The sequence below is a fragment of the Fragaria vesca genome, unplaced genomic scaffold, assembly GCF_000184155.1.
Source record: "Fragaria vesca subsp. vesca unplaced genomic scaffold, FraVesHawaii_1.0 scf0513160_u, whole genome shotgun sequence".
Lineage (NCBI taxonomy): Eukaryota > Viridiplantae > Streptophyta > Magnoliopsida > Rosales > Rosaceae > Fragaria > Fragaria vesca.
The window spans coordinates 734,392-748,030 of record NW_004443448.1 but is presented as its reverse complement, the minus strand read 5'-3'; the positions used below and the strand labels follow the sequence as shown (position 1 = coordinate 748,030).

General features: G+C 37.7%; 3 protein-coding genes across 3 annotated transcripts; all 3 read left to right on the top strand.

The window, feature by feature from the left end:
- Positions 1-3,211: 3,211 nt before the first annotated feature.
- Positions 3,212-5,674, top strand: LOC101298570 (protein Iojap-related, mitochondrial-like). Its single transcript, XM_004309999.1, has 4 exons — positions 3,212-3,533; positions 4,108-4,195; positions 4,484-4,581; positions 5,423-5,674. Exons 1-4 carry the CDS (start codon positions 3,258-3,260, stop codon positions 5,495-5,497), a joined length of 537 nt encoding a protein of 178 aa, XP_004310047.1. The 5' UTR covers positions 3,212-3,257; the 3' UTR covers positions 5,498-5,674.
- A 786-nt stretch (positions 5,675-6,460) lies between these two features.
- On the top strand, positions 6,461-9,758 carry LOC101298282 (3-oxoacyl-[acyl-carrier-protein] reductase, chloroplastic-like). Its single transcript, XM_004309998.1, has 11 exons — positions 6,461-6,770; positions 7,314-7,459; positions 7,559-7,612; positions 7,748-7,828; positions 7,914-7,959; positions 8,038-8,132; positions 8,216-8,248; positions 8,402-8,536; positions 8,638-8,731; positions 8,846-8,928; positions 9,427-9,758. The coding sequence occupies exons 1-11, from the start codon at positions 6,602-6,604 to the stop codon at positions 9,457-9,459; spliced, it is 969 nt and encodes a 322-aa protein (XP_004310046.1). The 5' UTR covers positions 6,461-6,601; the 3' UTR covers positions 9,460-9,758.
- A 697-nt stretch (positions 9,759-10,455) lies between these two features.
- LOC101297983 lies at positions 10,456-11,558 on the top strand. The gene has a single exon (XM_004309997.1). It carries the CDS (start codon positions 10,661-10,663, stop codon positions 11,399-11,401), a length of 741 nt encoding a protein of 246 aa, XP_004310045.1. The 5' UTR covers positions 10,456-10,660; the 3' UTR covers positions 11,402-11,558.
- Positions 11,559-13,639: the final 2,081 nt, after the last annotated feature.

The window sequence follows — 13,639 nt, the reverse complement described above, 5'->3', positions numbered from 1 at the left end:
GCTTTCATTTTCAGAGCCGTGAATATTTGCTTTCCTTTTCTCTTCTTCTTTATTTTTATTTTTTCTCTATCTGTCATTTCCGCTTTTTTTTTGTTCTTTATTTTTACGATGTTGCCACTGAAGCCGTTTTGTAGTAACTACTATTCTTGTCTACTTCGTCCTCTCTCTTTGCTCTTGTCTTTGTCTTGTATTTCATAATTTGATATTTTTCTTTCTTCTTTTTTGTAACTATAAACGTTCTCACCCTACGATCGATCCGAATCGCCTCGTTGGTGAAATGTTAAAGGAAGAGAATCCGTGTATTTCGTGGAGCGGTAAAAACATCGAAAGTCAATTATGTGTGTATGTTGCGATAAGCTTCGTTAACTGTGGATCAGAGATTGACGAGCAAATATTACTCTGATCATGTTATGCTTATTTTGTGTGTTTGTAAAAAGGTAGTGATGATATCTACTTGTTTTTCAAACATATGTCTCTGATCTTAATCATCTTATGTTGATATGTTTCTTTAAACCTAGGATCATGGTGGGTGAGTTTTAATGTAGAGATTGGTGGGAATATTTGGTGATTCGGTACTATTGAATATATTTGATTGAATGAATGATTTCTTATTTATGGTTCTGGTATGTATGTATAGGTGGATTTGGAGCAGTGTGCTTCTGTTTATTTGAAATGGTGTACCATAACCGGCTTGTTTTCAGGTCAACAAGTTTTTTCCGGTCAATAATCGGACCACCTTTATATCTTGTTTGGCAAAACTAAAATTAGTTATAATGTCGTTTTGGATTGTTGTGATGGAAGGATGACTGTATCGTATCATTCTTTTTCAAATTCTCATATGATACATTACCAATCGATGCGTATTTATCGTTAAATGAGTTGTTAACAACTCAACTATTTGCATAGGGATCTTGCTGTGATATACCGTAATGTCTCTAATCATCTTCATTCGATCCAAACTCTTGAGGATTTAGATGAAGTCAACTAGAATCCTAAATTCCTAATGATGCACAATTCAATCATAAGAGACAAAAAATAATATCAACCTAAAACTTTGCAATCGAATATGATCCCAAGTGAGGAATGCTCTGCAACATCGTATGGATTGTGTATGTGCTTGTATGAACTCATAATGTAATTAGCCTTATCCGGTGTTGTTAGAACGTTAGTTAAATTGTCATGTGAATTCAACAAGAATTTATGTTTAATTTTATCAGTATCGGTTTTAAATTTATGTAGTTTTTACTCATATGAGATTGTCATTAATCACATTGGATTTGGTGATTAGCACCATGACTTTGACAATACAAAAGTACATTGCAAACTTTCAAGAGTATGACTACACTAGAAGATTACACAAAGATAGTTCAATTATATCAAACATTAGTAATATCTAATGATGTGGGACATGAAGAAAAGCTTGATATAACAACTTATTATGCTACATAACTTAGTGCACTAATGGCAAAGAGCCAGAAATATAATGTCATATTTTTTTTTGGTTGGTGATGGGGAAAACTTTGAAGCCTTCAAAGTAATGATTATATATATAAGTACTCCCTTAATAGAAGCAACAGTTTCACAAGTGGCTAAAAGCGTCAAGAAAAATCTATCCAGAAATGCAGACTTCGTTTTCAGTCGACACCAAAAGAAAGAAGCCATGAGAAACTTAGGATAATTAGAAAACAATTGCATGCATATTGTTTTATATAAATGTCATTATAAGAGCTCGAACTATAGTATCATATTAAAGTATAGTTAATAACTTAGTTGATGCAAGTTTAATTGATTAATTAAGGGTTTCTTGGATTATTGGACGTATGTCATAAGAATCGTGAACAGAGATGGATACATATTTTGGTAGTATCCAGCTGTGACATGGTGTAACAATACTTAGTATGTGCTGATTATAAGTGTCATATAAATTACATAATATATCATTTTTTATTCAATATAATTCATAATGTTGTAACATATTAGCGTGTATTGAGCCCTTGTTGGGTTCGGTGTTAGAGTAATTTCATTTTCAATATTTTAGTATCGTAGATAGCAAAATAAAGTTAAAACGAGTTTAAACGACAAATAACTCTAAATAAGATGAGTCGCAAGAGTATAAAAGAGTACCGTATATATGGTTGGTGGCAAAGAGTAGCGTAATTATTGTGGTCCTAACGTTGTACAAACTAGCTAGAGCCTAGGGGTAAGGTCAGGGGGTTATGAGCTTTCTGTGCTAAATTGCGAGCAACATGTCTGCTAGTGTACGTATATTCACTATCAACACTATCATGTTAGGTTTCTGTACTGGTATACACATTTCTTTTTCCTCAAAACTCTCTGTATTTTGCTTTGCCTTAAAACAGCCACACCTGCCAAAGCAATTCCACCTCCACCTCCACCTCCACCTCTAATTTGGTGCTATTTAACCTCCATTGCCACTCACCCCTGTATCACCTCTTGTGTCCACATCCAAAGAGATAAGTTGATGACAATCCACCTAATTGTGAAAACTTTAAGTGGTTGTTAACTTGTTATCAAGTACCAGAGCTTTTCCTATAACTTCCTCTCCAATTGATATGCAACCCTTTTTCTTTCTCGTCCAAATTATAAACTTTAACCACCTACCAATCTATCATTCTATATTATACCACTCGAACCGGTTAATCTCCCATTAACCTTGTGATATTCTAAGTATTCGTACACAAAAAAGAAAAAAAATTTCCTGCACCATCACATTATACATCATATAACTAATACTAAGCCGAAAATCAATACAAGTTACTCGTTTCGCTCGTTACCGTATTTTTTTTCGTTACTATTTTCTTCTTAAAAATTGAAAAATCATAAATCTTGATCTTATAAAATTAGTATAAAATACTCGTTACCACGTCCTCTTGTTTTTACCTTTTTCTTCTTAAAAATCAAAGAATCATAAATCTTTATGGAGAAAAAAAGAATAAATTTAAGAGCTGCCCATCTCAAATTCACACTTCACGTCTCAATCGCACACGTGAAATTCTTGCACCCGGTTTTCATCGTTTAACAATCTGACATTTTACTTTTCTCTTCACTATTCACTATTCACTATTCACCGCCAAGGCACCAACTAGTCACATTTAACGTGCGCATTCCCTAAACGGTGCGTTTTAACTCGAGGAACCAGAACTCCCAAGACGACGCCGTTCGCGCCCGCCCATTTCACAAACCCGAACCTACTAGTGGCGACGTCATCACCAGTCACACCACTAGCAGCAAACCTCATGTTGGCCGCTCTACGCTCCCGATCGTCGTCCTCACTGCTCCTTCAACAATGGAGGCTAGGGTTTCCATCTCTGCACCAAACCTTCACCTCCGCCGCCGCCAACGAAGGCCTGCTTGATCTCCACGAGGTCGAGAGAGTTCTCAGCGACGTCAAGGCCGACGACGTCAAGGTCATACCGGCGAACAACCACTCCGAGTGGGCCGATTTCATGGTCCTCGCCACCGGGAGGTCCACCTGGCACGTCAAGAACATCGCCCAAGCCCTAATTTACAAGGCAGGTAATCTTTTCTTGCCTCTTTACCTAATTTGATTGAAGCTCTAGTCCTCTGTTTGGTTGCTGTTGAAAATTTTGAGCTGTGTGTAATTTTTTATTTGAAAGGCGAAAGGCTTCAGTGATGGAAGCACATAATGAATGATGAATTTGATCACTAAAGGTTAAGATTCTTTTTGTTTATATAGCAATTTAAGCAACAGAAAAAGAGAGTTTGAGTCGAGTAGTTTTCGGAGTCGAAAGAGGCTTCAGTAATGAACAAACAATACTGTTTGATGTTTAACTAGGTTCTATCTTGATATGAACTGATGAATGATAAAATTGATCACTGTCAGATTGTAACTCTATCGATTCCGGTTCTTTCTTTTCCATTGATTATTTTCCATTCGAGATGTATACAAGTAATTCAAGTAAAAGCAGAGAATTTGAGATGTATGGGTTTTACTGGTTCAAAGGCTTGAGTAATGAAAAAAAAAATGCTGTTTGGTGGTTAAAATAGGTTCATTATCTTGTTATTGACTAGTGAATGATGAACTTGATCCTGATCTGATTGTGGTTCGATTTTTTATGTGAGTAGTCGAAGCAAAAGCAGAAAGGAGCTCCGCGCTTGGTGCTTCCCACCGTTGAAGGGCAAGAGGGAGGAAAGTGGATCGTCATTGACTCTGGTATGTGCCCTGCTCTTTGGAGTATCATCATTGATGGTGCTCCAAGAACAATTTAAAGTACGCACAGATTTGTTTGGTTCAATTGCATAGACCTACATTGGAATAGTTGGAAAACTAAAAATTATTTATTCACTATCTTTTCTGGCCATCGATATTGCAACTTCGAGATAGCATTTCTAGGGTACAGGAGAGTGCAATCTAATCAGATATCAGGATAACTAATTATACTTTTGTATTTCCTGTTGTGGTTTTTAGGGTTTGTAATAGTCATCTTCACTTATTTTTCAGGGAAAGTGATAGTTCATGCTCTTGATGAGAATGCTAGAGCTTACTACAATTTGGAGACTCTTTGGACTGCAAAGCCGACTGAGAAAGAACCAATTCAGGTAAATATAATATTGACAAATTAGATTTTGCAATACGTGCATCATATACTCGTGCTTTCTAGCATCCCAGTCCATTTCCTTACTTGAAACCTAATTCATCATGTTTTGGGAGATCGGATCACCCAATCAATTTTGCATTGGATATACCCCTGAAAAGTCATGTTATGAAATGTTCCTGTCATCAATTTGTTATTTGATATTAAGTCCTCAGAAACATGCTCATATTTAGTTGCATCTGCCAATGGCACGTGCCATGTAGTAATAGGCGCTCTTATTCTTCCTAACGTCTTACTATTAAACAGCCCTACGTCGTCGTATTTTAACAGTAACAGGTCTGAGACTGATTTTCATGGTCCTTTGGGTTTTCAAGTTTCAGAAATTCCTGCGTCATTCTAGTTACTTTTCCTGAACTGTCAGTGCAGAAATAGATTTATCTTTACAAATTGGAAAGAGAAGCGGTTCTACTGGGTTCATCAGGCATTGGAAAGCTGGAAGTGAAGTTCTGATATTGCTGGCCAAACTTAGTTGTGTTCTTTATCTGGTTTTGCAATCTGGGAAGTTTAGAGGGGATTGACTTGCTAGTGGATTAAATTGATTTTATTTGATTTGTTGACGTAACCTCGTTTCATATAGACTGATTGGTTTTGAATTTTAAAGATATATAGATGATACATCATATGCATGGTCCATCTTATCACTCTTCTTGCCTCTCTTCCCCTCCACCCTTACGTGGTTTTCTGTGATTTTAATGTAGCTGCAAAGTTGTTGAAAAGCTGGTGACCCAAAAAAATAAAAAATTTGTTGTAAAGGTTTTAACTTTCTTATCTTTAATTTGTTTCAGGATTTGGAAAAGGCTTTTGTGAAGGTCCGTCCGAAGAACAATTCCAAAAGGAAACCAGCACAGAAAAGTGCTTAAACAGGGAAATGAGTTACTTCCAGCCTTTGTTATGTGATGGTGAAGCCTCGTGCTCGTTTTGAATGTATACTAAGGATTGTTGTTTAGTTGAAATTTTATTTCGAGTTGTCATTTACGGCGTATTCTATCTTGATCCTAATATTTAACACTAATGGTCTCTCTCTTTTTTTTTTGGTCCGACTCTATGATCTCTTTGTTTGATGAAAATTGAGAGGGTAGTTGAACTAATGACACTATCTAGCATGGAATCATGAACTTTGAATTGAGTATCGAATTCTAGATAACTAGAATATTGATTGGAGATTGCAGGATGAAAGATGTGTTGTACATCAAGATTCATAAACCTCAGTCTCATTGAGTCATTGGTTCAAGGGTACGATGAACTCAAAGAAGTAGCCAGGCCGAAGTCCAAGCAGTCTCAGCTCATAATGCAGAAGAAACCATGTATATATCCTCCTCAAGTAGCATTGCCTCACACTACCAAAGAGTGCTAGCAAGGAACCAGTTCAATTTAAGGTCACCCGAATCAGTCGAATTGCCGACCGTCGGTGAAACTTCCGATGCCACTATCCATGATCAGTTTATCACGTTCACGTCTTTCTTGTTAGTTGTCCGGGATTAGCTATATTTCTATCAAAGTTGTTCTTGTTTCATTTTCCCTTTCTTAAAATGACTTCAAATCTTCAACTGAGCTCAATAAGCGGACCGGCCGTAAAAACCGACCCGGTTCGCCTTAATTTGAAAAACAAAAAGCGGGTCGGATTACAGTTGAGCGGGCTACCTACTTTTCCTTCCGTATCACTCTCCAAATCCCAAAATAGCTCTCACACCATCCCCAGTTTCACCATCCCTGCCCCTCCTTCTCTTCCTCATCAATGGCTGCATGGTAATTAAACCCAACTCCAGCCCCACTCCCCCAACCACCTGGTTGAAGAAAACAGCTCAGTCGAGTCACTTGGTTCCATCGCCACTCTGATTAGTCTTCGGAGTTCTCAAAGCCGCGCAGCACAGAAATCAAAGCCTTCTCTCCTTTTATAAAGAAATCCCCAACCGCATTTTCTCTGCTTCACTTTTCTCCATTCGCATTCTTCCGATATTTCTCTGATGGCTTCCGTTGCTGCATCCAACGTCGTCGCTTTGAAGCCCGCCGGAATCAAGTTCCGAGCCGCCGGCAATGCCAGGGCTTTCTGTTTGAAGCAGTGGTGGTCGCCGGTCGGATCGGGCCGGAGCATTGGCCTTCAGTACAGATCCAAGAGCTCCTCCACTTCCTCCGGTTAGTACATTTGAATTTCACTATGTTCATAGATTTGCAGTTGAATGTGGATTAAGATGTTTACTTAGCGTTTCGGTATGTAACGATGAATTTGCATCTGATTGTTGAGATTTGAAATATAAATTGAAATGTGTAAATTGATGCATTTTACTAGCGAAATGTTTCGTTCTCTATGGATTTCGTTTGAATGTGGATTTGAATTAATCTGCGAAACTTTTTCAAGTGTAATGAATGATGCATTTGCCTTTGGATGAAAACTGAATTGAATGCAGTTTGTTAATCATTGCGTTATGCGATGACTGAATTGAACACTGATTCACCTTCGAAAAAAAAGTGAAATGTGTAATTTGCATTTGAATGTGGATTAAGCGGGTATGAGATTTGAATTGGTCATCAATATGTTGTGATGTGTAATTATGCATTTTTCTTTGATTGTTTGTTGAGGAATTCGGAATGTAGAGCTGAAAGCAGATTCAATTTGAAAGTGATCCACCTTCCAAAACCTTGAAATTCGTAAATTGATAGTGATGATGGGAATTACAGGTGTTGTGAGGGCTCAGGTGGCCACGCTTGAACAAGCAAGTGCAGGAGCAGTCCCAAAAGTGGAGGCTCCTGTTGTGGTGGTGACCGGAGCTTCTAGAGGAATTGGCAAGGCCATTGCTCTGGCTTTGGGCAAAGCTGGTTGTAAGGTTAGTCCTAGACTTGTCAGTAGTCAGTGAGTCGTATAAAATGTTCATTCTGATTAGGTGTTGATTAGTGATGGAAGGAATTGATGGTTTTGCATGCAGGTTCTTGTTAATTATGCTAGGTCATCAAAGGAGGCCGAAGAGGTTGCCCAAGAGGTAAAATAGAATCATCCATTGTAAATCATATTAGCATGTCTTACTGAAGTGAATATAGTTATGCTGATTTCCGTGTGTAGCATGCTTGTTGGTTTATGTAGTAGTGATAGCCCATTTGGTTATTTTTTTTTGTAGATTGAGGCAGTTGGTGGACAAGCTCTTACTTTTGGAGGAGACGTTTCAAAAGAAGCAGATGTTGAAGCAATGCTCAAAACTGTGAGTAAATGTGCATTCTCATAGTTATCTGGTTGTATGATGTCATTATGCTAATTGCGGTATGCTCATGGTTTGACATGTGCAGGCAGTTGATGCTTGGGGAACTGTTGATATACTGATCAACAATGCAGGTTGTTACAGCCTCAACTCCTGCTGTATAGTTCTTCAAAATAAAATTTGGACCTCTAATTTTTCTACCATTGTTTCAGGAATTACTAGAGATGGTCTGTTGATGAGAATGAAGTTAAAGCAATGGCAGGATGTCATTGACCTAAATCTTACTGGTGTATATTTATGTACCCAGGTGTGTGATTTTGAATTTTAATTATTCATCACTATGTGATTTGATTTCCACAGTAAACTGAGATAATTGACTTTAATCCTCAGGCAGCAGCCAAAATTATGATGAAGAAGAAGAAGGTAAACATCATTCCTATTAATGCTAGCTGCTCATTGAAGTTTCAGTTATATAGGAGGTTGACTTTGGCATTATATTTTTCCACACACTTCACGTACTCATATATTCTCAAAAGAAAATTATGATTTATCTCAGTTGTATGGTGATTTATGCAGGGAAGGATCATCAATATAGCATCAGTTGTTGGTCTAGTTGGCAATGTTGGACAAGCCAACTATAGTGCTGCAAAAGCAGGAGTAATTGGCCTCACAAAGACTGTTGCTAAGGAGTACTCTAGCAGAAACATCAATGTGAGTGTTTCAAAATCTTGGATCTATTCTGTGATCAAACACATCCCAAGATGGTATAAGGCTAGTTGAGGGAGTGAGTCATTATTATTGAATATTCTCAGGTTAATGCTGTGGCCCCGGGTTTTATTGCATCGGATATGACTGCTGAGCTAGGGGCTGAACTGGAGAAGAAAATTTTACAGACCATCCCCTTAGGTGAACTGGAGGAAGCTCTACTTATATTTTTTTAGTAGCTTTCAAGGATATTTGACAATTTGTTAGAATTATTTTGTAAGTGAAGTAATGTCATTGTTGTGGTTGTGACTACAGGAAGATATGGTCAACCTGAAGAGATTGCTGGACTTGTGGAATTCTTGGCCCTTAGCCCTGCAGCCAGCTACATGACTGGACAGGTATCAATATATTTCTTTTTTGTTCTTGACTTCTTGTTGTTAATAGTATACAAGTTTCTTGGAATAAAATGGTGAGTTGTAGAGCTTAAACAGTTTTAGGTTGAGACAAAGTTATAATCATCCAAAATGTGAACTGTTGTGCATGTTTCTTGAAATGGGAACTGGAGAGGTATTAATCTTACCCTGCACAGGGAACAATGGGCTCAATCTGGACTGGAGTCCGTCGAGCCTTCATAAATAATTTAACTTTATCTCAAATATGATAAAAAACGGAACTGTTATTATAGTTTTAGCGGCCATCTTTCCCTCCATAAACTATAGTACAAGAGAGTAAGAACGTGTGTGGATTACCAAAACTAGATATTTTGGATCGTTAAGACTTTACTATCATGAGTGAAATGGTGTTGGTGTCATAAGTTTTGCCTTCCTGGTCTTGGTTGTCATCTCACAACTTGTTTTCTCCAATTCTCCTTCACTGACCATAATTACTTCGTGTAGGTGCTCACCATTGATGGAGGGATGGTAATGTAGGTCCACTATCCTGCCCACCTCAAAGAATCAATTAGAGCTCGGACCAAGGAACGTAATCACAGGATTCAACTGGGTTTGGACGGATCGTGTAGAAGCTCGTATTACAAGTTCTTGCAGGTAGTTCAATAATAAATAATCCAGCAAGTTTTGAGATAGAATTTGAGTTTTAGCTTGTCAAGGAAAAGATGTCTACAATGACCTCTTCTAGAACGTGTTTGGTAAAATGGAAAACGTAGTTTTCAGTCAAACTCAGACTGCTAATGACAGCATTTTATTGAATTCAGAGGACATAAAAAGTACACGCTCGATGTTCCATTGGAACTACTCACATGGATAGATGGATGGTTAAAATTTTATGTAACTTTATTCTTTTTATCCTTTTTCTTTTTCATTGGATCATACAGAATATGTTCCCCTCTATAAATTAAACTTATGCTTTCAGAAAAGAAATCCCGAAAACATGTCCTAGATTTTCTTTCTTTTCTGTTCCTTTGCCTTTGAAAAAGTTAATATTATTTTCCTGGTCTTATCATCAGCAACTTAAGCCAGGTTGATTACCCAAAAAAAAAAAAAGCCAGGTTGGAGCTCTCAATCCTGTTCTTACTTTCTGGTCTGTAATTTAACTAATTTTCGTGTCAAACGTTTCTTTCTTTAAAATAAAATAGATAAAAAACTAAAAAAACCCAACAAATTTCAATGATTGTTAGAAGCCTAGAACTAGAAGCAAAGAATAATCCTTTCTTACAAGCACAAAATCATTTACGTGTGGAATACCTAAATTGGTATCCCGAATATCCCACCCACCTATTCCGTGCATGTCCAAATTTGCTTGTAGCTGTGAAATTGAAACCCAGTAAATTCTGTTCACTCCCATATCCAAACTCGAATCCATTTACGATTAAGGTTAGGATTAGGATCAGAATTAGGATTAGGATTATGATTATGATTATGATTAGGCATACATCACTAAAACTTGAAACAAAGATAGGCTGACTTGTAGCATTATTGGTCAAAAATAATAATTCGTGGTGCTGGTCCCCTTGAATTTCATTATACTTCTCCTCTACCTCCTCCATCATACTTTAAAGCTTTCACACTCCCGGTTTCCAAAAGCAGGTAATCTATCTTTCTAATCTCTTCACAATCCCTCGACCTATCTCTGAAATCTGAATTCTTGAAACCCTAGCTGGTTTTAGTTTCCATGGAGACCTCGGCTCTTTTCACCCCAACGCTCCCCACATTCTTCACCATGTTCTTGCTCATCTACCTCTTCGCTAGATTCTTGCTTTTTCGAACCTGGGGTCCCAAGCATAGGCCGGAAGCTTCGAGCTGCGTCATCTCTCTAGCTCACAGCACTCCTGCAGTTTTCATGGCGATCCATGCACTAATTCACAGCCAGAGAACAGCTTCCGTTTTCGCCTCCATGAACACACCTTTTGAAAACACTGTTCTTGAATTCAGCATAGCTTACTTCTTGGTTGATCTTCTTCATTACTTGATCTTCTTCCCTACTGAAATTCTCTTCATTCTTCATCACTTGGCCACACTGTACGTGTTTTCGACTTGTCGCTATGTGGTTCATCATGGGGCTTATGCCATCATTGTGCTTCTCTTTCTTGCCGAGATCACCAGCGGGTGCCAGAACGTTTGGACACTTGCGAGCTTTCAAAGGGCTGATTCGGCTTCGGCTGCGAAACTGTATGACTTCTTGTCTCCTCGGTTTTATGCTTTTTACAGTGTTTTTAGAGGGGTTCTGGGGCCTCTGTTTATGTTTAAGATGGGGTTGTTCTATATGAGTGGGGCGGCCGGAGAAGAAGTTCCGACATGGGCGTGGGTTTCTTGGATGGTCGTGATTGTTATTGCTATCTGTGTTAGCATATTGTGGGTGTTGAGTCATTGGAAAGATTGGTACAGAGACAAAGTTCAGAAGAAAGAGAAGTAGAGTAGCATCTGGTGCTTTTTCACTTTTGTTCATATTAAAAAAGATAAGATCATGTATTGTTTGCAATCTAGAAATTAGATTTAGGGTCTTTCTGGACAAGGTTCCAAATTGACCATTCAGGGTCTCACATTAACTATACATACATGAATTTGATCATACTGAATCTGGTTAATACTAGTCATTACATTAAGTATTGGATTCTGTTGTGAATGTATTTGTTTTAAACAAACAACAGATAAAGTTCACACCTCGAATCTGTATCTGTTTATAACTTCATATAAAGCTTGCACAAATTCAATGCTTAAGCATAAATCGATGTTTAAGTACAGATTCAATGTTTAAGAACACAATTCGTCCTCCTTTTCCGTCTGCCAATATTGCCACACAGATGCTGATACGCATCTAGTGGCAGCTGAACCAAAGCAAAGACAGTTAAATCTTTGCTTGATCACTACATTCAGCATCTCCTTGGTTTAATCATCTCTTTTTTGGTTTAAGCATCTCAGAGTTGCAAATTAAAACCTACTTTCCATTGGGGCGACAATCGCCATTCTATGTGATCTGTGAAACGTTGCTGTCATATTTATATTGGTATGAACATTTACTTTTACAATATATACTTCTAAGGGCATGTAGGATGAGAATGCATGTCTGGGATCAAATTAGATGATTGGAGCTTTTGGAGCAATTGAAAAATTCTATGGAATTCTATAAGAATTCCAAAGTGAAGCCAAAGGGTCTCTTGTTTATGGATCATCTGCTAGAGGTTGACTTCATGAACCCCCACAATGCAGAACAAAGGGAAATGTACATTGTTTAGTTTCAGCAGAGAATGCACACTCAATTAAGCTCTTTTTGAGAGCTAGGTTGGATTTTGTTTCCAGTCTGCATTCCCAACAGCACTTGTGCAGTCTCCAAAAACTAATTGAATGTACAAACTCATGTACTCTTTAAGAAGCACAGACATGTATGTAATAATCCCAAATCAAAACCTCCCACATTGCTTTCATCCATTCTGGGGCTCATGAAATCAGCCACTAACCCAATGCCAACTGCAACACTACTAGTGTGGTTTCACAGAAGATATAAAGTTATAAGAGAGGGTGTGTTTGGTTTGGGTTGGGGTAGGTGTGTGAGTTCTTTTATGATTGGTTAAAGGTGGGCATGCTTGTCATGGGACATCAAACCACTTATTTCAGCATATTCACAACCTTTGCATGCACTACCAAACCCTGATCCTATCCTTTGCATTGCTTCTCTACCTTCCCAACAGATGCACCAGCTAGGATTCTCCCTGTCTCTAATTAATTAGTTTACAAAAGAACAACCTTGCATAACTTAGAAAATCCAAAACCTCTCAACAGAACCAGTCCTACTACCCTTAAAAGTTCAACATATATCACACCCCAAAAGGAGGCCATTGCACCAACTAAAAACACAAGAGCTGATGCAGCTGCAGCTTGTACTAATCCAAATACTATGACGATCGGGACTGCTCCTTACTTCTCTTTTGAAGTATTGGGGGTTCTAAGATTGTAATATTAATACTACGATGATTGGAAATATAAAGAGACATTGCAGAAGAGGGAGAGTTTATGGTGATTTTCCCATTTGTTAATCCCTTCTGTGTATATAGTATAAGGTTTATAAATTATAATAACTTTATATATGCCCTTGTGGAAAATGTCTAGTTATGATAATGAGAAATTCAGTTTCCAGATATAGAAATTCAGATGTTATTTACCATTTCTACTTTTGTACAGCATTGAAAATGTAAAATATCATAATTATCAATGATGATCCAAGTGCAGCAATGAGTATTGGAATCTATAAATTTGATACAATACGGTTCAACTGGGAAAAAAATTAGAACTCAACACTATAACTTACCTACAATGTTCTAATTTACACAAGCTAGCTAAACAAATACAAGGTTTATATGCCAATAATGGAAGCATTGGATGTGTCAGGACTACCATAATAGTTAAGCTCTACAAAAGTACCTCCTCCTTCTCCCTTTGAAAGTCTTCCGGGATTGACACAGTTGCATTTAACTGACTGTTCTCCTTCACCTCCTTCACCAAGGGAGAGCACCTGAATCAAAAGTGAAATTTCTGTTAACTTTTCTCAAGAACATTCAGCAACTCGTTGGTTTGAGCATCACACTGTCACAACATTTATAATTAATTTCATCAGGGTGTCAATAGTCATCATTCTGTGTGATCTGTGTTGGAGAGG

Coding starts and splice junctions, on each gene's coding strand:
- LOC101298570 (XM_004309999.1), top strand. CDS start 3,258: ATGTTGGCCGCTCTACGCTCCCGATCGTCGTCCTCACTGCTCCTTCAA. Junction 4,196..4,483: donor GTGGATCGTCATTGACTCTG/GTATGTGCCCTG, acceptor CTTATTTTTCAG/GGAAAGTGATAGTTCATGCT. Junction 4,582..5,422: donor CTGAGAAAGAACCAATTCAG/GTAAATATAATA, acceptor AATTTGTTTCAG/GATTTGGAAAAGGCTTTTGT.
- LOC101298282 (XM_004309998.1), top strand. CDS start 6,602: ATGGCTTCCGTTGCTGCATCCAACGTCGTCGCTTTGAAGCCCGCCGGA. Junction 8,732..8,845: donor TTTACAGACCATCCCCTTAG/GTGAACTGGAGG, acceptor TTGTGACTACAG/GAAGATATGGTCAACCTGAA. Junction 8,929..9,426: donor CCAGCTACATGACTGGACAG/GTATCAATATAT, acceptor TACTTCGTGTAG/GTGCTCACCATTGATGGAGG.
- LOC101297983 (XM_004309997.1), top strand. CDS start 10,661: ATGGAGACCTCGGCTCTTTTCACCCCAACGCTCCCCACATTCTTCACC.